General features: G+C 43.5%; 1 protein-coding gene across 3 annotated transcripts in view; it reads left to right on the forward strand.

Annotated features, from left to right (window-relative positions):
- Positions 1 to 24,431, forward strand: part of AFF2 (ALF transcription elongation factor 2) — a gene marked incomplete at both ends in the record, with an annotated part of 497,311 nt that overhangs the window by 137,163 nt on the left and 335,717 nt on the right. For 2 of the 3 annotated variants that reach the window (XM_079727719.1, XM_079727721.1), the window contains one exon: positions 22,538 to 22,658. In XM_079727719.1, the coding sequence (XP_079583845.1) occupies positions 22,538 to 22,658 (121 nt within the window). Of the gene's footprint in view, positions 1 to 22,537; positions 22,671 to 24,431 lie in introns of all 3 variants that reach the window. The other variant, XM_079727720.1, reaches the window with a different exon arrangement.

Raw genomic sequence — 24,431 nt, forward strand, 5'->3', positions numbered from 1 at the left:
GGGCTCTAAAAAGGGGAACACAGCGAGCCGTCGTCAGATACCTCTTGGCTGAAGAGTTCGTTCTAGATGCAGCTAAGGGGTTTTTTGCTCTACAGCTCCATTTGAAGCGGGGTGGGGAGTGGGAGGGGATTGGCCAGGACCCAAGAGTTGACGAGAAGCTGACTTCTCACAGGCCTCACGCCCTTTCGGATTCAGGGAGGATCCCAAGGCTTCCTCCAAGGCTCATATCAGCTGTGGGTCAAGCCCTTGCTTACATGCAAGGTTGCCAGCGTGCCATGGCAGAGCCGTGTCCCTACAGCAGCGAAGGAGCCGATAAGGCACTGATAATAATGTTATGTCTTAGTGTCTGTTTAAAAGCTTGTCTCCGTGAGATGCGGAGTTGTGTTGAAACGCACCTATCATTTTGGGTATCACTGCCCTAGGAGCCCAGTCATGACAAACCCCAAACTAATTTCTATGTAACTTAAATGCTAACTTAATAATCATATAAATACCTTCACGTTTAATGCTTAAGGAGACTTTCATTAAAATTTCTTTGACGTTAAGCCAAATTTTGAACTGAATTGGAACTGGCTTGCATTTCTTAAATTGGTCTTTCTTTGGAAATAATGAAAAAGTGTTAGAGTCTTGGCCGAATTCCAGTGACTGTGACTCAACTTGTTAAAGTTAAATTTTAATATTTACACATTACATAGTATAATATTTATACTAGGCAACAGATTGGGAGCGTAGAATTCAAAATAGGATACACTTTGACTTGGAATTACAGTATGGTAGTCATTATACCAAGGGAATTGGGGGTTATCTAGTACCGAGACTGGGGCAGCTCGAGCAAAGGAACGTGATATATAAACACTGCTAAAGCAGGCAGTTCTAGCTCGTACTCATGCATTGGGTTGTATGGTCATTTGTGCTTTGTATACTGGCTGATCACTGATTTCACTCTTTTTTTTTTTTTTTTAAATTGAAGTATAGTTGATTTACAATGTAGTGTTAGTTTCAGGTGTACAGCAAGGTGATTCAGCTATACATATGTATGTATGTATTCTTTTTCAGGGTCTTCTCCCTTATAGGTTGTTACAAGATATTGAATAGAGTTCCCTGTGCTATACAGTGGGTCCTTGTTGGTTATCTATTTTATGTATAGTGGTCTGTATCTGTTAATCCAAAGCTCCTAATTTATCCCTCCCCCATCCCTTTCCCCTGTGGTAACCATAAGTTTGTTTTCAAAGTCTGTGAGTCTGTTTCTGTTTTTTAAAAAATTCATTTGTATCATATTTTAGATTCCACATATAAGTGGTATCATATGATGTTTGTCTTTCTCTTTCTGGCTTATTTCACTTAGTATGATAATCTCTAGGTCCATCCATGTTACTAAAAATGGCATTATTTCATTCTTTTTCATGGCTGAGTAATATTCCATTGTGTATATATACCACATCTTCTTTATCCATTCCTCTGCTGATGGACATTTAGGTTGCTTCCATGTCTTGGTCATTGTAAATAGTGCTGCTATGAACATTGGGATGCGTGTATCTTTTTGATTTATGGTCTTCTCCGGATATATGCCCAGGAGTGGGATTGCTGGGTCATAAGGTAGTTCTATTCTTAGTTTTTTAAGGAACTTCCATGCTGTTCTCCATAGTGGCTGCACCAATTTACATTCCCACCAACAGTGTAGGAGGGTTCCCTTTTCTCCACACCCTCTCCAGCATTTACTGTTTGTAGATTTTTTGATGATGGCCATTCTGACCGGTGTGAGGTGATAACTCATTGCAGTTTTGATTTGCATTTCTCTAACGATGAGCGACGTCGAGCATCTTCTCACGTGCCTCTTGGCCATCTGTATGTCTGCTCTCACTCTTACTGCGATACTTAGGCACATACACAACACCATCCACTAGCTTGGGTGGTAATGGAGTGAGTGAAGCCCTTGGTTGCCTGTCCTGAGCCTGCCAGGAGCTGGGCTAGCTCAGGGGTGATACAAAAGGGATGAGCTTACAATTGGAGAAGGTAGGGGAAGTTACCAAAAGGTGAATGCAGTCAGAGAAGGACCCTGGAAATTATCCAGTACAAATGCTGTGTTTTACATGTGAGGGCACTGAGGCCCAAAAGGGTTAAATAATTTGCTTGAGGTCACCATGCCAGTTTGTGATAGGTCTGAGATGGAAACCCAGGTCTCCAGACTCCAGTACAGATAGAAGCCCACATGCACTTCCCGGAGGTTTATCAATTCGCAGACGTATAAATAAATAACTGGGGCAAACATCCCTAGATTCCTTGGCAACGATGCTGTAAAGGGCATTCCAGAGTCAGTTGGCCGGGGTGGAGTGCACCCGGCTGTTACATCTATTCCTTTCAAAACCCTCAAAGTCAGGGTTCCAGCAGGAATCAAGACACAGACATAGAGAATGGACTTGAGGACACGGGGAGGGGGAAGGGTAAGCTGGGACAAAGGGAGAGAGTGTCATGGACATATATACACTACCAAACGTAAAATAGATAGCTAGTGGGAAGCAGCCGCATAGCACAGGGAGATCAGCTCGGTGCTTTGTGACCACCTAGAGGGGTGGGATAGGGAGGGTGGGAGGGAGGGAGACGCAAGAGGGAAGAGATATGGGGATATATATATACACGTATAGCTGATTCACTTTGTTATACAGCAGAAACTAACACCCCATTGTAAAGCAATTATACTCCAATAAAGGTGTTAAAAAAAAAGTCAGGGTTCCAGGAGTGCTGAAACAATAGCAGCAAAGGCTCAGTGGTGTAGTTTCATACCCTCGGGTGTGAGGTCCAGAGGGGAGGGTTCAACACAACGCCCTTTCTCACCCAGTCACAAGCACGTACACATGGATCACTGGGTCAACCTGTGAGGTTCCTGAGCACCCTGAAAATGAACTTACCTCTTGGCAGAGGGGGATTTTGGGAATTGACTTCTGTGGACTCTTCTGTTCTGAGAGGCTCTCATATAAATCGGCCTCATCTCTCGGATGTGGATGCATGTGTGCACACACACTCAGGCCGGGTATCGGAGAGATGCAGCCCAATGTTCAGCCAGGTCAGCGGCCTCCTAGCCTCAGGCTGTGCCTACAACATGACATTGAGACAACCAGTCTGAAAGGCAGCATTCGGTCCCTTGCTTGGCCGGAGAGTCCGCACCTCCTTTCTTTACTAACTCTGTCTGCCTTGTGTCAAACCATGGGCTTTCCTGGAGAGCTTCCAAGTTCCTTCTCTCCGGAAGGAGTCCCACACAGTCTGGAATATGACAGCCTTTTCACATGGAGTGGGTTGCTTGCAGACATCGAATCCTGTTTAGTGTGTAGTGATTTGTGAACATTTTAAAGGAAACTTCCCAAGGTCATTTGATCTATTCAACCTCCTCTTTAGAAATCGCAGGAGAAGGGGAATGTTCCTTTAGCTTCCTCTTCCGCCTTCCCTTTCTCTTCCAAAGCAGCGAGCTGAGAGCACTGCATAGGGGTCAGGAAACCCGAAGGGTGGTCCAGAGAGGAGGGCCCTCAATGAAGAGTCAGGAGACTGGGGCTCCCGTCCAAGTCCAGGCTCTGACCAGGTGGATGACATTGACTGACCCGCTTGCCCTCTTTGTAATTGATCTTCCCCGTAATGGAAAATGACAGCTTTGATCTCCATCCCCTCCGAAAGACCCTTTGATTGAAGGTTGTTTTCATGCTCAATTTTCTCCTGTTTTCACGTTCCCGGTTGAACCACAGTGAAGTGTTTTGCAGGTGTGTGGTGCCTTTCAGGATAATTTTGCTCCTGTGGGAAGATGTATTGTCATGTCTGTTGTTGTAATGTCACGGAACCCTCTTATTAATCAATAAAATTGATGGGTTTAATGTGTAGGGTTTTATAAATGCGTAAGCACAGATTTCGTCCTGCTGGACTATGTAAACATGACGAATCCATCTTGGACTGTTGTGCTCAACTACCACGTGAGAGGGCAAGTGTGGTCCCACTTATCTTGAGCAATTGAGCATCTAGTTATTTGAATTAATTTAAATGTCTTGTGTCAGTCTCATAAGCTACTTGCATATGAATAAGAAACATAGTTTCAGGTCACGTTCAGATGGTTATTTCTATTTAGTTTTACTGTGTAATAATACCTTACATCTCTGTACAAGTGGGACCTTTTCCCCCTTATCTCCCTCTCTCCAGGGCCTAGTGTCTCTTCTCTTAGCGATGCAAGGATGATGCTAAATAACATGGAGAAAGCCATTTACCTTTACAGGCGTTTTCACGGACATTCTCTTATTTGAGGGTCACAGCAATTCCCAGAGACACTTGCTGGTGAGAAAAGTCAAGCCTTGGAGAGCTGAAGTGGCAGCAAATGACAGAGCAGGTGTGGATGAACAGGGGCCTTGCCCATTGGGCTCTCTTCATGTATGAGATACTTTTCAGAAGAGACATTTGAAAGCTCTAATGAATCATTCTCACGCATTCATTCACCTCTGCTAAGGATATCGCAGCCCTACTGTCTGTCATGTAATGGCCTTAGGCACTGGGAAGACGAGAGTGATTAAAGTGTTGACCCGTGGTAGGCAGAATAATGCACCCCCAAAGAGGTCCACGTCCTAACCCCCCACGCCTGTGAATATGTGGCTTAAAAGAGGGACTTGGCAGGTGTGATTAAGTGAAGGGTCTTGAGCTGGGGAGATGATTCTGCATCGTATGCTTGGGCCGTAAATGTAATCAAAAGGGTCTGCATAAGAGGGGGAGGCAGGAGGGAGGGTCAGAGTCAGAGGAGACGTGACGCCGGAAGCAGAGGTGAGAGAAGAGATCTGAAGATGGTCTGCTGTTGGACTTGCAGGTGCAGGAAGGGGCCACAAGCCAAGGAATGAAGGCGACCCTTAGATGCTGGAAAAGGCAAGAAAACAGATTCTCCCTCAGAACCTTTAGAAGGAACACAGCCCTGCCGACTTCTGACCCCCAGAACTGAAAGAGGATACATTTGTGTTGTTTGAAGCCGTCACGTTTGTGGCGAATTGTCCTTGAGACAGGAACTCCCCTTCTGTTTGGCAGTAAACAGTTCCCTGAGGTGGAGGAGCCTCGGAGTGCTGGCAGTGGAGACGAGGGGCTCTGAACTCAGCCTGGATGGAAGGTGCGGTGTCAGGCAAGGATTGCTCAAGGAGGCAACAAGGAAGATGAGTCCCAAACGTCTGGGCACAATTTTTCTGTGTGTCACTGTGCCCCAGGTAGAGCCACTCTAGAGGGAAATGAGTAGCCTGAGGATTCCACTTGTCCTGAGGGGTGGGGGACAGAGCAGTAGAGGACCCAGCGTTCCTGAAGAATCTGTAGCCTGGCCCCGTCTTGCCAGAGTCATTGTATCCACTTCCTCGGAGGCAAGCAAGCCCACCGGGTGGTCATCAATTATAGATCTGTGTGAAATCTACGGACGTGCAATATATATGAGTGTGCGTATATGTAAGTCTCTTAAGATCCATCTAGTGCAACACAGCATATAGATCAGCATAATATTCAACATCCATTAACTTACGGACACACTGTGGAATTCGAAACAGCTGAAGCTTGAAGTTGATCATCTCCTTTCTTTCCAGTTTGCATTCGAGCGTGCATTGCGATGAATGGAAGCAATTATAGACGGATTCAATGGCAGTGCCATCATTTATTGGAGTATAATTCCTCTAGCCAATCAGTGCTCTAAGTAACAATAAATTATATTAGACTTCCAGTATTACTTGAGCATGTAGGGGGCTACAGATCAATGGGTATCTGAGACTTGAAAAGCTTCGGCATTCTGTTCTTGTTGAATCTGTAATTAACAAATGAAACTCAACTAATCATAGTAAATTGTTCATCTGAAGACATTCTTGTCGTCAAGCACACTGTGTGCTGGGGAACAGGAGTGTGAAGTGCCACAGAGTGTGGGCCTGTGCTCCTGCCTGTCGTGGTGCCCAGCAGCAAAATGAATGTATCTATCAGTGTGTTCGAATGGCGTGTTACTGTGATAAAACGCTTCATCCTTGCAGGCTGCTGATTCATCTGGCTTGAACAGTATGTACTAATCAATGATTGTTTTATATTAAAAGGCACAGTTTAATTTTGCTACAGATTGGTTGGCAGTTCCCCAAGAAAATATCAGTAAACTGAGGAGTCCTGAAAGTAATGTGAGAAATGTATGTGAAACAGGTAGAAAGAAACTGCTGGTGGCTTCTGCTAATCAAAATCCTTCCCAGCTCCTCCAGGCACCTGGGAAAGAAAACAAGCATAAACGGCTTCACGACCGCACAGAGTTTCGATTTAAAGACACAGTTATTGGTAGATTAAGTTCCACTCTATTATTTATTCTCTCTAGTTTCTCTACCTGAAAAAAATGCCTTCACCTTGTAAAATGACATTTACATTGAGCCTGGAATAGTGCTTAGGCTCATTTGAGGTTTCAGAGAAGGGCGGGCGCTGGCACCCACACACTAGCACAGTGTTTGTGATGCTCGTTACAGATATTAGGGACCACGATGTTCAGTAACTACTTTAGCATAATTTTGTTTTACTTGTTTACTATGCACCAGCGATACTCAATTGAGTCTTAGCATTAATACGCTCGTAATATACAGTGCAGTGCCTCCATATGGCGCATTGGGTAGAAGCATATTAAACATATTACACAAACAGAGCTCAACACCTCACATATTATTGATCAACAATGCACCAATTAGACAATACAGCAGTCATGAAAATAAACACTGGCATATGTGCCCAAGGTCTAAATGAAAATGAGATGGAGGGAACAAATGAGAATAGAGAAAGGGGGATAACAGAACAGGACCGCATAGGTTAGATCATTACAACGAACCCAAAGGCACAGAGTCTTCTGTTGTTAAGCATTATTAAGTAGACCTAGAAAATCTCTCTTTTCAGGCCAGTGCTGCCCAATAGAAATATAAGTGGAGCCACAAACACAACTCTACTTTGTTTAGTTTCAGTTTTCTAGTAGCCACATTTTTAAAAAAGTGAGAAGAAACACGTGAAATTGCTTTTCTTGACACTTGATTGAACTCAGTGTACGCCAAATACCATTTCACCATGCAATCTGTTAAAAATTATTAATTCTATATTTAATACTATTTTCATACCAAGTCTGAAATCTGGTGTGTATTTCATACTTATAGCACACCTCAGTTCAGACTAGCCACGTTGCCCATGCTCGGCTTGGCTAGCGGTTACCGTGTTACAGCAGTTTTCCATTTGCCATTATAGTTTATCTCCTCCTCGTATACTGTGTGCTCTTCTGGATCAGAGGGTCTTGGAAGGCTGTGAGCAGCCCAGTGACTGGCTCAAGGTCACTCAAACTTGAAGTGGCAACATCACTCTCTGAGGTCTTTCCACTAGATGCTCTCCTCCTTCCAAAAGTCCACCTGCTATGTGTCTCCCCATTTCATTGTTTTTCTACAAAGACACACTTATGGATTATTAGTCCATTAATAATGATAGCCCATCAAAAGCCATTTTCTAAAAACCTTAAAATAATGGCCCTTTGCTCTACCACTTAGCTACTTTTCCCGTGTTCTGGAAGAATAGGATTAGCAAGCATTTTACAATTAGAGCACAGAGTCCTATAGTAGGAAAAAAAAAAACGAAAAAAACAAACCAAACAACTGCTCCTGGTTGCAGACAGCCTGCCTTCGTATCTGTTCCTGCCCTTCATTAGCCGAGCGACAATGTGAACATTGGGCAGTTAGCCCTTCTGGGTCTCAGTGTCTTCATCTCTGAAATGGGAGGTCAGAGTGCCCATCTGGCCTATTTTCCAGGGTTGTTGGGAGTCTCATACCAGATCAAACTTGTGGAAGTGCTTTTGGAAGTGACAAGTGCCATGCAAATGTGAGAGTGTTGCTTTTCAAAAGAGAAGCAAAATTTGAAAATCCTGCTATGCACCAGATGCATGCATTTCATTATTTTGTAAGGACGTTGATAATATATGAATCCACTCACCTACAAAAAATTACACCACACTCCCGATAAGGCTAAGTCTTCCTCAGTCAGACCCCACTCTCTCCTTCTACCCCTGAGCACCCGCGGCCAGTCCATCTTTACATAGGCATTTTGTCAAGGCACGGACATTTGGATGAAGGCCCAGCACTAGATATGAGACAGGCCATCAGCACACGCGTGCTTTTGAACCGGCCTGAGCTGGTGACCTCAGGCGAGCGGAGGGCCCTCACCTCCACAGCAGGGCACATCTGTACCGATGCTGCGGCTCTGTGCTGCTGCACAGACCCTGCTTACTCTGTATGGGAGGGGGGTTTGTGCATGCGCTGTGCTGAGACTCAAGAATGCATTATGCACCGGTGGGTAAATCCCCTGGATCCACACGCGATGCCGAGGACAAACCTGCCTCTCCTATTGACTCAAGCATTTTTCATAAGAGCTGGAAAAAAACCGAAAAGCCAGCGCTTTCTTTCTCATATTAATTGGCAGGAATGTTGGCTGTTAAACCTACTGTGGCAGTATTTCCTGTGGAGAATTTTCTCTTTATTCAGTGAGGACAGTAGAGGGGAAGAAAAATCTGCCACTAGCTGCTATCATGGCAGCGTAAGTGATAATAATGATAATGATGGTCAGAATGATAGAAATGGGAGCTGCTATTTGATCAACAGTAAGAAGTCGTTTTTGTCTCAGTGTGAGATATTAAAATATTAAATTGCAAGGCATTGTCCATTTGTATTCACTGCTCTTCGGAGAGCAAATGCAAAGTGACGGAAGGATTTTAATAACAATAGCAAGCATACCTAGATTGAGCATTGTTAGCCAAATTATTATCACAGATGTCATTAACATGTGTCATGTTTCAAAAGAGGAAGCATCCACAACAGGGTCTCTGAGCAGTTCAATAAAACAGCAACAGTTCATTAGAACAGAAGGAAACTATCTGGATGCATTGGTCACAAGTTGCTTGCAAGCGTTTCTGACAGCAGCCCTCCGTTGAAGAGAAAATTGCACAAATTGCCAGTTATTATCATTTTTAATAAATAAGCCTTCTATCTTCTCCCGCCCTCCTCTCCCTCCCTCTGGCTTCTCGGTGATTGTGTTCAACAAGCATATTTTCAGTGGGGCCATTGCTATTACAGAGTGATTGAGCTCTGATTTACGCATCAATTACCCACCTTCATGGAGATTTTCATGCTCCCCTAGCTGACATCAATGAAGCATAACTGCGTAAACGCTTTATTTCATACCGGTTTTGGATAACTGAGACTGATAACTCATCATATTGAGAGACAATGTGCTCGAATACAGGAAACAATAAATGCTTCCCTTTGAAATCTCATCTATTCTTTATGAGCGCACCATTCACGTGCTTATCTCAGTCATCCATTTCTCTGTGAGGCTCTTCCTCTCACTCAGTATCACAAGTGCAGTTCGGGTTTGACCCCTGAATCCAAGCATTTGCAAAGACCAAACTCTCATTGTCCGGCTTCCCCGAAGAGCAGGAAATCTTGCTGTTTTCCCACCACTGTTGTAGACCAATTTTGCCGGACATGGACAGTCCGAGGGCCTGAGCTTGGCCGCGTCTTTCATCTCTTGTTCACTCACCTGTGTTTGTCCCACGGGACCATCTTTAGTGCCACTTGGTTAGTGTGTACTTGAACGAGCTGATGTGCAGACTGGGAACACTTCCATTCAAGACCCAGCTGGAACACAGCTCCCTGGTTTTGCTTCCCACCCCACGCCAACCTGAGAATGTTCCCAGGGCACTTTGTTCCTATGGCCATAGTGTATGTTACCCTGCAGGGTGATGATTTTAGAGTGGATTTACCTCCCCTCCTGAGCTGTGAATTTCTCAAAGACTCATACTGTTTCTTATTTTTTTCTGAGCACCAAACATGGTCCCTTGTGTGACCTAGGCACCCAGTAAATGTTTGTTGATTAAGTAGACAAACTAATTAATATCTTAATATCTTGGTCAATATTTGTCACCGAACTTGGGCAGAAAAAATGTTTACCTGTCATTTGTTCGTTCATTCAGTCAAAAAATATTTATTGAGAGCGGAACACTGAGGTTGGCACTTTTCCAGATAAATGGCAAGCAGAAATGCGTGATTCCTTTCTGGTGGACAGTTTCATTTAGCACCCACGGTTCTCTCAGAGCAGGAAAGGGGGAAGGAGACCAAGTAGGAAAGCCTAAGGAGAGTTCAGCTGGGATAGAAGCAAGAAGGGTGGATATCATGTCACTGGAGTAAAAAAGATCATTCCTAAGGTCTCGATTATCCACACTGACTGTGATGAGGCCCAACGTTTTCACTGTGAACTGACTCAGAAATGCCATCCGGGGGTGCAGGGGTCTGCCAGTGCTGCCATAACCAAGTCCCACAAACTGGGAGGCTTAAATAACAGATTTATTGTCCCCTGGTTCTGGAAGCTCGAAGTCTGAGATCAAGGTATGAGCAGGGTTTGTTCCTTCTAAGGGCCGTGAGGGAGCATGTGTTCCAGGCCTGTTTCCCAGCTTCTGGTGATTTACTGGCCATCTTGAGTGTTCCTTGGCTTGTAGAAGCATCACCCCGATCTCTGTGACGATGCAGAGGGCAGAAGCAAGCAGTGCCCAGTGGCTGTTTGCCGTGGGCCTGATCTCATGCCCCGGCTGTGTGTTCAGGCCGGAGCCCTGTGGGGTGCATGTGCCATGGAGGGGCAGGGGCCTGAAGAGGAAGCCTTAAGGGGGTAGAATTTGCCCAGGCAAAGTTTAGTGAGTATATGCGGATCAAAGGGTTTGGTGAGACTTGAAAATAGAGTCTGCTTAAGACTGTCAATTATAAACTGCTTGTTAAGGGCATTCATTTCCTTAGTTTAAAAGTAATTAAGAATGTGATTTCTGAGAAAATATTGTTTTAAATTAAGTAGTTATTGAAATTGTCTTGCTCATAGCTAACTGAAAATAAAACACCTTTGAAAAGTGTCATTTATGAGAAGCCAGGTTTATATTAAAACTTTGACTTGGCAAAGTATTCCTGATATTTAGTGGGCATGGGGAGGAAATACTTCAGGCAGCTTTTTCCTAACTTGAAAAACAGAGTTGTCCTGTGTAGGTTGGCGGCAGAAGCAACAGGTATGGAGCGGGGGACGTGGCCCGTGGGATGGGGCCCGTGGGATGGGGCCAGGATCCACGGGGGCTGGACCAGGCGTCCTCAGGAGCAGAGGGCCAAGCCGGGCACCCTGCCTGCCGTGAGGCAGAATTCAAACCAACCACAAAGAATAATCAAAGCTGGACACCACCTCCTCTTGCGTGGCTCCGTTTCTGATTATGAGAAGCATCCTCGCATGTCCTTCCTGGAAGCGGATCAAAATTTAGATCTAGCAGCTCTTTAAAACTCAGCATTAGCGTTGACTCTGATTCGTTTAAAGAGAGAATTAGAAATGGGGTAATTTCAAGTTGACACTAAAAAGAACATGAAGAAGCACTGGAAGAATAAACAGGAAAATAATAAAAATTGTTACTTCTGATTGTCAGTGGAGAACAGGGAAGATGCTGACAAGAGGGCAAGCGAGGATGTTTTCTATCATTTCGATTTTTCAATAGTTTCACCGATTCAAACCTAAACGTTTAAATAAATACACTTAACTGTATTCACTCTCAGAGTGTGTATTTCTTGGCTTGTGTTATCCATTCCAGGCCCCTACTCGTCTTCAGGAAGTGTCTTTGAAAACTTCTGAGTCATGCAATTGTTTGCAGCTCTCTCTGTGTGGCCAACATCGAATGTGAGATGCTTGTAAGGCATCGGTTTGTGTTACCAGTGGGTCAGTGAGCCAGAAGGAGTGACGGAGAAGTCTCATTTCTGATGAATGGGTCAGAACTCGAGTTATTTTTAAATGATTTTCTATAAAAATGGAAATCAGACACCTAACCTAAGAAAATATTACAGAAGCAGAAAAGAAACTTCCGCGTGCTTAGATATCTATGGCACAATGGAGTCTTCTTGTAGTGGGGTACCTGAGTATGGAGGAGGAGGGGATGCTTGAAGGAAGATTAAAGGAGATGGAGGTGCAGTCTGGGCTGCTGGGAGAGGAGGGAAGGAACACTTGTTGGGGAGACAGTCATCTCTCAAGCAGACAGGGATATTGGACCACGTCTCTTAGCCAACAGTCACATTGTCCAAGGACAAAAGAATTTAATTTCACTGGAACAATTGCTTTTAAAGTACATTTTAACAGGCTTCTAGAAAGTTGAGTCGAGTACTACTGTAGGCATACCTTTGGGTTGCCAGAGTCTTGGTCGTTCTATAAAAGCGTGGCATTTCCATTAAAAGGGAATCCTCTAAAAAATGGAATTTTCGTGCGCTCTTACAACATTGTTGCCAGTCATTATCCGTCTGAGTGTCTACCTGTGCGTGCTGTTTGGAGAAGAATCTATACCATGCTGCACGAGCCCCCTCTAAGCTGAGATATTCTGCTTAGATAATCTGAAGCAGGGAGTTCAGATTTTTGATGTCCCCCCTGGATCCACTGTGCTGTGCTGTCCTGTGAGCAGAGCTCAAATGTGTGGATGTGCCTCTCTGTCAGGGGCCTTCTTTCCTATCTACTAGCATCTTCTTTTTGGTGGTGGTGACTTTCCTGGATTTGCACAGTTGAATTCCTGGTTTTCCTTTATCCTTATTTTCTGTTCACACAGGCAAATTATTTCTGCAAATTTAGAAAGTCCTAGAGAATGGCACATTGGGAAACTGAACAATTGTCTTGGGTTCCTGATATTCCCATGTATCCCAGTGTTGACAACCAACCTTCCCAGTATTTTAGGGTTTATTTTATTTTCTAGAAATTTTGCGGTCTGCTATTTTTGGTGCCCACCTCTCTAATTCCACGTTTTAATAAATTGGCATGGAGTTTTGGTATAATCTGAAAATGACATTTCAGAATAAACTTAATTGGGCAGAACCACTTAGGCTTTACTCTTGGGTGTCTTGATATGGATTGTTTCTGGACCAGTTTGTCTTAAGTCCTGGCTCTTATTGGTTCATATGAAATAATGTTATCTTCACTTCTTTGTATATTATGTATAAATTAGAAAATGAAAAATGTGTGAATAAAAAAAAAGGCTAAGAGGGTGGCCTCTGGATAGGGCAGCCTCAGCGCCTCTTCCGCTCGTTTCACTTACTCATTGTGTCATTTTTTGGGCATGTCAACCTCTCTGGGTCTCATGCGCCTGTCACCTCATCTACAAAGTGAGGATGACGCTGCCTCATCAGAGTTTTTGTGAGGATTAAATAAGATAGTCCTCCGAAAATGGCTACACTTGTTCCTGGCATTGGGCAAGGAATGAACAAAGAGTGGCTATTAGTGTTATTGTGGTTGTTCTGCATGACACTCCACTCTTGTAATAACTGCTCTTTACCTTGAGGCATTTCTGCCAGCACAGACCAACAAGGCAGGGTTCTGCTTCGTAGAATACATCTGTTCCGTAACGGGCCCTGGTTCTTGATTTACCTCCATGTGAAGTCCATCCGATTTAGGCACGCCCAAATGGGTTTAATAAAGACGTTTATATGCAAAGGATCCTATCATGTGCAAAGACTAGAAGTTGTTTTATATTGGATGCCTGGGAACCCCGCCCCGCCCTGTTCCCCGCACCAGGAGATTCGCATGCAGTTGGTCTGGCGCGTGACTTGGGCCCAGGGATTTATAAGATCTTCACTGGGTGATTCCCATGTGCAGCCAAAATTGAGAAGCAGATTATAGAAGATCGGTAATATTTAGAAATGTTTTAAATTTAAAAAATTATGATTTTAAACCTCATGTCAATATTAATTTGTGTATTAATTCCATATATTGATCAATTTCCTGTCACTATCTCAATGATCATTTTTGAGCCTATAGAGAAAAAATTTTAAAGGCTATCTAATGAGATATACTTCGTCCTGGTCTGTTACTAGAAAGACATTAGACCTCAAAAATTAGGAAATTTTGCTCTAGTTTTTGTGGAATGAAGAGAACTCATGAAAGCTACACATAAATATCTTTGGCATATGCAGGTCTTGTATCTCAGACTTTTTCTTTTTTTGTGTGTGTGGTACGTGGGCCTCCCACTGTTGTGGCCTCTCCCATTGTGGAGCACAGGCTCCGGACATGCAGGCCCAGCGGCCATGGCTCACGGGCCCAGCCGCTCCGCGGCATGTGGGATCTTCCCGGACCGGGGCACGAACCCATATCCCCTGCATCGGCAGGCAGACTCTCAACCATTGCGCCACCAGGGAAGCCCATCTTAGACTTTTTGAAAGAGCTCTGGGTTGGGAAATCAGGTGAGCGGTGTCCTGGATGCAGTTCTCATAGGCTGGAACAATTTTCTGAGCGTCAGTTTTCCATCTTTAGATGGAATACTAATACCTGTCTTGATAATTTATCAGGGGTGTCTGAGGAGCACACGAGTTAATGTGCAGAGTGGAGCTTTGTGGGATGAAAGTAGATCCTGATCATGTTGACCCTGACCATGGTGTCAACGATCTCATGTGAGCAGCCATTACCAGCTTACGGAAGCCTTCCTTGTTCACTATCACACTTAACCTTGGTATCAGCCACATGAAGAGGAACTCCCATTTTACACATAACAAAACTGAGGCTTAGAAATATAAAATGAGTTATTAATGATCAAGAGACTTGTAAGTGAAAGAGTTACAAAGAATCTGGCTACCATCATTTCTGGACACACTATGAAATTCTTTAGAAATAACAGAACCTGTTTCTTTGGTTGATGTCAGGTTTGGTTTTCACTAGGTTGTTTTTGTTTTTGTTTTACCATTCCTAGATATATTCAATTATCTTTGCAGCTTGAGTATTTGGTATTTCTTAGAGGTATTGCATCATTTGGGGAATTTGGTAGGCTAGCCAAAATAGTTTTGCCCTAAACTTCAGTCAAACACTTTTTAAAAGTGTCTTCCTCTCAATATCTGTATTTGACATTGCTTATTTATATACAAGAAGGTTTGCTGTGATCACCTGTAGCGTGCTGTCAGTGACTTAGGAGCCATGGACCTTTCCCTTAAGGAGTAAAAAGTCTAATGGGAGACATAGAGAACCCCAGTTAAATCATTATCATCTCACGAGATTGAACCCTTTTAATGAGCATGGTGTAACTTAGGACCAGGAATATCCATACAGTGGAATATTATTCAGATACTAAAAAAAGGAGTGAAGTATTGATCCATTGCTACAACGTGGATGAACCTTGAAAACATTTTGATAAGTGAAAGAAGTCAGGCGCAAAGGACCACATATTGTATCATTTCATGTGTATAAGATATCCAGGATAAGCAAATTCATTCAGAGAGAAAGTAGATTAGTGGCCGTTGCTTAGGGCTGGGCTGGAAGGGAGGATTCAGGGCACGGGTAATTCCGAAAAGGTACAGGGCTGCTTTTGGGGGTTATGAAAATATTCTAAAATTATATCATGGTGATAGTTGCAAAACTCTGTGAATATACTGAAAACCACTGACTGTATACTTGAAATGGGTGAATTGAATGGTTTGTGAATTATATCTCAATAGAGGTGTTATAATAATTTTTAAAACAGGGTGGGGAGCAGAAGAGAAGGAGAGGAGGTGAGACAAAAACAAAACAAGAGGAGTGGTTCTTGGAATGTCTGCCTGACCCCACTGGAGGATGATTTGACAAGCCTCCTGGATGAGCTGAACCTGCTTCCATTTTCAGAAGTAGAGGGAATGGGATATCCCCAAGGTGCCCTGGAGGGAAACAGGTTTAATATTCCCCTGTTGGTAATACATAGTTTTCAAAAGCACAGATTTAAGGGAGCTCTCAGAATGAGCACTGGCCCATTTCCCTAAGACCTAAAGAAATTGGCATGACTGGCTGGACAGCTGACAGATGTGGAAAGTAAATGTCTTGTGTGTTTTCATTCCCATCTTGATTTTTTCTTTTTAATGAGAGCCAGTGTCTGTGGGGAGAGAATTCATTTGTTGAAGACAGTGGTTGTATGCAGAGTTGTATGTATGGTCGTATGTATCAGTAGAGGTTCTACTGATGTATAGAAACTCCTTTCCAAGGCCATACTCACATCCCCAGATCCAAGGTTCTCGTGTGTCTTCCCTATATGTGCAAAATAAGTATGGCCTGGTTTTAGCTTCTTAGAATAGTTTGGGAGTTAGCACTTTACACTGCAGTGCTCATGGCTATTAGCAGATAAAATAAGGATTTAACTTGGGGGGGGGATTTTGAAGGTATTGAATAGCAGAGGTTTTCTTTTTTTAACGAACAGAAGCTATACAGACATTAGGTCAGTGTGAAATTCAAAACAGGGCTAGATATTTAAAAAAAAAAAGTACCACTTGGAATTCTGGAACATGTAGTAAGTATAAATATCTACACATTTTATAGAAGGCAAAAATTCATTCAGGAGAACCAGAAGGAGTGAGTTATAGCTTATGTTTGTCCCTTGGGTGAATTAAATATGTATTTTTATGCTTTTACAGAGATAGTAGCCAAAATAAAGGTGTTTTAGTGCCAGTTGGATTAGAAAACAAGTGAGACTGAGTTATTTACTTTCATTTACGTTGTTACTACCGTAAATCCTGTATTAGTTAGCAGTATTTTTAAACAAACGTGTCATTTTAAAATATCAGTGTTTTTTTTTTAGTGTGTCCCCAACTAGCTTTGTACAATAACCAAATTAGGTAAGCAATGATGATTATACTTCATGAAATATACAAACCAAATGGACTTAGACTGGTTTTTACTCTCATTTGCTCAGCTTCTTCCCACATATGTAGTTAATTTTTACAATCCCTTTAGGTTCTGTACATTTTGGTGTAAGGAAACTAATGGTTTTTCTATACTCACAACCAAATGAAGTTCCTAAAGTTTTTCCCTACTGACAATTTCTAATAAAATACAATCCTAAGGAAAGTTGACCAACGGAGTGCAAATGAGACTAATATTTATTCTTGAGTGTGATGGAAGCATGAGAGTCAGAAGGGACAAACCATGGGGTATTAGGAAGAGAACTAGTTTGGGAAGCAGAATACCCGAGTTCCCGTCTCCTAGTTCTGCCACAAACCTGCTGCGAGGCCCATTGCCTTTCTGAGCTCAATTTCCTCATCTGGAAAATGAAGGGACCAGAACTAGATGATGGCGACAGTGTCTCTTCTAAAAGACTAGCCAGCATGATCAGCCTGGTGTCCTGCCACCGTGAGCTAATGAAGACGGCATAATTGAGCTTCCTCAATCTCAGTGAAGCTACATGTGTCCTGGGTTTTTACCTCCCCATGAATGTACCTGTGGCTTCTAATGATGAAAGTGGGAGTTGCTTGAGTCTAAGATCAAGTTTAGGATGAGGATGGGAGAATATCTGAGAGAAAGAGAAGAGGAGGAGAAGAAATCACTTGAACTTGAAGATGGAAGAGACACAGGTTGGCATCTTCCTTTTCCACTACCTTGATGAGGCCTTGGGATGGCTCCCTTCATCCCCAGAGGGCCGTAGATTCCTCCTGTGTTAAGAGGGCAGGCTCTCTGTTATTGGAGGCCAGGGAGACCGATGGGTGGGTGAAATCAGAGCTAATATAAAAGACCCATTCTAGAGAGTAGCTTCTCACCGTCACCGCCTTGCATTGGAGTAACAGGGTATAGTTGGCCCTTGAATAACGTGGGCTTAGGGGTGCCAGCCCTTTGTACCCACGGGTTCCTCAGTATCTGTGATTCTGCACCCGTGGATTCAACCAACCTCGGTTTCAACTACCTGTGGATTGCGTGGCACTGTACTATTTACTATTGAAAAAATCCACGTGTAAGAGGACCCACGTACCTCAAACCAAACGTGACTCAAGGCCTTGGTGAGTTAAATGTATAGTTAAATGGAACTTGTTCTTCTTTCTGTCCTTTTTCTATCAGCTAGTGGAGATGTCAGTGAAGCAGGGATTCCAAAAAGATAGGCTGAGGGACTTCCCTGGTGGTCCAGTGGGTAAGGCTCTGCACTCCCAATGCAGTGAGCCCGGGTTCGGTCCCTAGTCGGGGAACTAGATCCCGCATGCATGCTGCAGTTAAGGAGCCTGCGTGCCGCAACTAAGACCTGGTGCAGCCGAAAATAAATAAACAAACAAATAAATAAATAAATATTTTTTAAAAACCCCAAAAGATAGGCTGTACAGACAGAAAACAAAGGCCTTTGGTCAATGAAGCGTAAATTGAGGTTGTTTTTTTTTTTAGGTTGAAGGGTAAATGCATTTTTTAATTGAGATATAGTTGATTTACAATATTATATTACTTTCAGGTGTAAAACATAGTGACTCAAAATTTTAATAGAGGGCTTCCCTGGTGGCGCAGTGGTTAAGAATCCGCCTGCCAATGCAGGGGACACGGGTTCGATCCCTGGTCCGGGAAGATCCCACATGCCGCGGAGCAACTAAGCCCGTGAGCCACAACTACTGAAGCCTGCGTGCCTAGAGCCTGCGAGCCACAACTACTGAAGCCCATGCTCCTAGAGCCCATGCTCTGTGGCAAGAGAAGCCACCGCAATGAGAAGCCTGCACGCCACAATAAAGAGCAGCCCCTGCTTGCCGCAACTAGAGAAAGCCCGCGCACAGCAACGAAGACCCAATGGAGACGAAAAAAATTTAACAGATTATACTCCATTTATAGTTATTATAAAACATTAGCTCTAGTCCCTGTGCTCTATAATATATCCTTGCAGCTTATCTATTTTATACGTAGTAGTTTGTATCTCTTAGTCCCATATCCCTGATTTGCCCCTCCCCCTGGGTTTTGAGTGTTCAGTGTCACCATAACATGCCAAATTTCCTCCTATCCTATAGGAAACAGTTGGAAGAACATTCTCACTTGCTAAGAGTGCAGAGTCCTCGAGTTGCACTTTGGGGCTCAACTTCCTAATATGAGTGAGTTTTCACACCAAGAGGACTAGTGTCCTCATCAGTGTGAAGAAACTTGAATTGTTCAGACCAGTAATATGGTGATGAATTCCGATTTCTGGCTTGAGCATTTCCTCGTGGGCCATGGACCCCTTTTTTTTTCGTTGGAAAACCAGCCCGGGAGTGTAAAGGGGCATCAGATCATCAGAGGACAGACATCAGCTTTCCTGTGGCCTCTGCAGGGCTCGCAGGTTCAAACACAACCTCCCTGAAACCAAAGAACTTTAATTGAGTAGGTAAAGAGGTCCTCATAATTATAAACAGCAGTAGGTATAATAAGAGGCTAAATACCTAGCTGGGGTTTTAATTAGCTGGTGCTTCAAATTAGTCATTTTGGTTTCAGTCAGAAATCAGTGACGTGCTGCACTGTGAAAACCTCATCACCCTGTAGTTCGTTCCTCATTATACTTCGCCCGGTGAAGCTTTCAGTGCAACGCCCTGCTGAGCGAAAAAGGAAAAAACGGGAGAGATTTGGTTGCTTTCCAAGAGCAGTGAAACTCTATGGAGATTAAGTTCATTCTCACCAGAGATACGAGAATTAACTGTTCTTTGTTATATGTGTTAAAAAATGCAGCAGATAACACCCATGTGCACGCTCAATCTGCTCTTCCGATTTTTCGTCTGGAATTTGGTAGCTTAATGAACTGATGCAAAACGCAGCCAAGAGCCTTCTCACAAATCCAACCTGGGTCAGAAGCCCCAAGCACCCTGACTGCTGGCTGCTTGAAGGGTTCTCATGTGTGTTGAAGCACGTTTCCTTTCTTCTCTTCCTTTCTTTCCTTTCGGGTTTTAATTATCTTGCCCTCAGAGGAGGAGGAAGGTAGTTTGCAAAGCCAGGAGACCAAAGTCCTTTGGTTCTCCTCATGGGACAATGAAATGGGATCCCCGGGACTGTCCTTCTGGGCTGTCAGGTACAAGGCATGAACAGAGAGCTGGAAAACTGACATCTTGCTCGCATTCCTTGCAAGCATGAGGCTTCTGCTCTCATGTTTGTATGGCGCATCATGGCTGCAGCAAACCCGCTTCCCAGCTTCCCACCCCCACTAAATATTGCTTTAGCTTGTCCCCTCATCCCACTCCTGACACCCCATCGTTCTTACGTTTCGGCAAACTGACGATGGGCTCAGGTTACACAGGGCCAGTGTATGATGCTGAGGGTGAGTCTTGTGCTCCACGCTTCATGGACCCCAGATGTTACTGTTGACTCCACATCAGCCTCCAGCACAGAGACATTGCGTCACATGGCAGCTGTTTGGGGTTCTGATCTCAACTCGTGAATGGGAATGACAGATGATGCCAACAAACGTAACACCTGTGGATGGCATCTGGGACTATGAATGATGGGCTGGCTTTCAGTAGTACCTGGACTCGGCGTCTTTGTTGACCAGGCGGGGCCCAGATGTGAGGCCTGGGCTTTGGGTGGAGCTCTGGCGTGTCTTTGATTTTCCCAGACGGTGCTAACATCTGCTGGGCATACCTATGAGTGATCCGGTGAGCTTTTCTGTATCTGGCATGGTTTGCATTATGAAAGGATAATGTCCATGTAAACATCCTATAAATGTTGCCACGATTTTTAGATGGGGAAATGAAGTGCTGTTTATCCGGGAGGTAAGGCTATCAAGGTCACTTAGAATTTGTCAGTTCACGTATTCCTGTGGAGAAAGGCGGATGGTTAGGTGTATTGACCTGTTACACTCCATCTATATCAATATCAAGTTAAGCTGCCATGGATATCGCATGCTCTGGGCTCTTATTTTGTAAATTAACATTATGATACTCATGAGCAAACTAGGCTACCAATGATAGGTATTAAGGTTTGGAATGTATTCAAAACCTGTCAACTGTGCTTATATATTATATCAGAATATCTCTTATAGTTCCTTTAGCTATTATGTTCGTTTGCATGTCAATTACCTAATTAAGTCTTCACATGACATTACAGGTTTCATCTGCTAGCCGAAAGTAGAGCGTTCCTATGAAAACTTTCATAAGCAAAATGGTGTAAAAGTGAAGAGTATCCCCCCAATTTCTGAAAGTTCTCATTATGCCACTTTGCTTTTAAGAAAGGCCTGTGTTAGTAAGGGAATGACGTTTTTTGTAAAAGAGAAAATCCTCTTTGGATTTTTTTTGTTGTTAGCGAAAAAAGGTACTAACACAGGTCTCTCGTAAAAGTGGCTTACTGCAAACATTTGGAAAGCAGGGGATACCTGTATTAACATGGGGAAGGAAAGCAACATGTATACAGCACCTGCTAGGCATTTTATGTACATTTATATAATTGAAATTTTCCCAGTATATATGTACTCACTTTGAGTGGAATTACAATCAAAAGCAGGGGGGAACCCAATGAACAAAATAAAATCCACTACTGTAGACTTATAGATTATGGTTTAGTATGCATAGTCTTGCATGATGAAGAAAATAATTGTTTTCTTAATAAGGAAGCATTCCATTCTATAAAATCCAAGGACCCAGAATATATCTTAGATATAGCCTGGAAGTTTTTGTACTGATCCTCCAATGGGAAAGCCTGAAATGTCATGAGAGTCAGGGTTACACAGTGTTTATAAAACATTTGTGCCCTAAGGTCCTCCAAAGGTTTTTACACCTCTTTTCATTGTTCATAGTTTGTTGGTCAAGCCAGACCCCTTTCTTTGTGAATGGTTTCCCACAAAACAAAAAAGAGTGTGATTGATCGGGTGACTTGGATTTTTGTAGACTTCTGAAGATGTTCTTAAACTCTCCTTTGATTTTTCTTTTCTTTTTTTTTTTGGTCGCCCCACATGGCATGCGAGATTCTTAGTTCCCAGACCAGGGATCAAACCCAGGACCCCTGCAGTGAAAGCTCGGAGTCCTAACCACTGGACCGCCAGGGAATTCCCTCTCCTTTGATTTCATCACCACAGGCTAACACTGGCTGTGGGCCCAGGACAGAATTCCAGTTTATCTACAATAACATATTTGATCATTCCTTTCCCTTAGGACTTCGTGACATCTGTGAATTCTGAGCCCTAGGCAGTTGGCAACACAGTGCAACCTGAATTCAGTACTTTTTTGCGCAGTGGACTGACTTTGGGGGACTCTGCAGTAATTGCCTGTAGTAATCAAGCAAGGACAAAGGAAGAGGATTATGTCATACTTAAGTGGTCATGAGTACAGTTTCTTTTTTTTTTTTTTTTTTTTTTTTTTTTTTTTTTTTTTTTTTTTTTTTTTTTTTTTGCGGTAGGCGGGCCTCTCACTGTTGTGGCCTCTCCCCTTGCGGAGCACAGGCTCCGGAGCACAGGCTCAGTGGCCATGGCTCACGGGCCCAGCCGCTCCGCGGCATGTGGGATCTTCCCAGACCGGGGCACGAACCCGTGTCCCCTGCATCGGCAGGCGGACTCTCAACCACTGCGCCACCAGGGAAGCCCGTGAGTACAGTTTCTAATAAGCAAGTTTCTGTTTTCTTCTGTATTCTGAAGAACTGGTCAGGGTCTTAAACCCATTGAGAATAAAGAAAAGGAGGCCTGCTCTCTATGCAGTATCAGTTTGGGTAGCCTCGGCTTGTTTTATGTTTTTTCTCCTTATTGATAACAAGGGAGATCTAAATAACTTACATGACTAATTCATCTTTGTCTCCTTTTGTCTTTTTCTTTGCATGTCAGTCACTATGAACAAGACCGTAGTGCCCTTAAGAAAAGGGAATGGGAGCGGAGGAATCAAGAAGTCCAGCAAGAAGACGATCTCTTTTCTTCAGGCTTTGATCTTTTTGGGGAGCCCTACAAGGTAGCTGAATATGTATGTAATTTATCTTTCTGGAAAATGGTTGCTTGTTATATTTTTGAATGCACTAATCAACATTTAATCTATTTTCAAAACACCCAAATCATCTCCAGGAGAATATATCTTACAAATGAAATATATACATAATGTTGTATTGGGGGCAATGACAAGTTTCTGAGGAAGTCTTCAGAGACAAAGTCCATCTTCTTGGGGGAACACAGTAGGATTTGCAAGGGACTTATGAGACTTCCTGTCTCCAAAGAATTCTTTCCTGTCCAGCACTACCTACAGCAAGGAGTGCCCCCTGACACTTTGTCTCACTTTGATTATCAGCGTGGCAGCCCCTGAAGCCTTCATCAGAATGTCAATGGATATGTCTGTTTTCCTCCCAGTCAGTGCCATCCATGGCAAGGCCACTGCTTTCTGTTTCCATTTTAGGTTGTTAGCAGCTGTTCAGTGGTTTGAGTGCTCTTTGAAAATCACTGTTCTAGGAGAAAGGGAATAGCCAGTCATTTTTTCCCGGTGATTAATAATCACGGGTTAGCAGATTGCCTCAACCAGAAGAGGTAGTGTAGCTAGGTTGATTTTCTAGTGGTATTCTGGCTAGTGTGTAGCTCCAATAATGATCATACTTCTATGTCTACAAGTATTGATTTCACAGTGACTGCCTCTGAACTTTCTGTTTTGGGTGGGGTTGCGAGAAGAATCTTGGTGAATTGCTGGCAGCTGGTTGTTTTTTATTGAAATTTACTAGCAGTGTAATTTTCTGTAATGAAACACAAATGATGTAAGAGGTAAAACAACAGTAGAGGAAATGTTCAAGAGTTGTGATCTTAGAAGAGCACCGTTTAGGAGACAGTGACTGGGGTAGACAGTACGCTGTCTGGATTGGTGACTAGTGAGACCAGAGTCCTGGTGCCTTGTTCAGACTAAGCAAGCAGCTCTTGATTGAGACACTCAGGTGCCTTCCAAATTTGGTAAGTCTGACAAAGAGACTATTAGTTTTCAAGTTGTCAATAATAGTATAATCCTTAGTAATTCATTTTTCCTATCTCAATTGATTTAATTTCTATACTGCCTTTGAATGTGTGCATGTAGAAATATGGTTAGCTTGACAAGGATTTATTGAAGGCCCACTATGTGCCAGCCACGTCTTAGACTAGTGTCCAAAGGGAAATAAGACGTAGTCCCTGCCTTCAAGGAATTCCTTGTCCAGTGGCAGAGATCATCACAAATGAGTGAGGGCATGACCTCATGGTAACTGCTGAAGAGGTAGGCAGGGGAAAGATGCCCGAAGACTTCCTACCTCGTACCAAGGAGTTTGGACATGAGTCTGTACACGAAGAGAGGTCATCGCAAGTTTTAAAGTTAGGACGCGGTTGGGACAGACGAAGAATTGTAAAGATGATGTTGGAAGTGTGGAGAGTGGTGGGTTGGAGGGAAAGGAAACTAGAGGCAGATAAAGAAGCTATTGTTGTTGGCTGAGGGGGGTTCGTGGCAGGCTGGATTTAGAGTAGAGCCAGGAAGTTGAAGTGATAGGACAGGTGTCTGCCTGGAGGTGGGGTGTGTGCGATAGGAATGAACGATTCCGATCTTTTAGACTTGAGGAGGCTGGTGTTATAACAGGTTGTTCAGGAGGACAACACGGTTGGTGCTTGCAGAGAGAAGGTAATGAATTCTGCTTTGAGCATGATGGGTTTAAGATGCCAGTGGATGTCAAGGGAGAGATATCCAGTAGGCTTGGGGTGTGTGGATCTGGAGCTAAAGAGAGTGGTC

Source organism: Hyperoodon ampullatus (assembly GCF_949752795.1).
Source record: "Hyperoodon ampullatus genome assembly, chromosome: X".
Lineage (NCBI taxonomy): Eukaryota > Metazoa > Chordata > Mammalia > Artiodactyla > Ziphiidae > Hyperoodon > Hyperoodon ampullatus.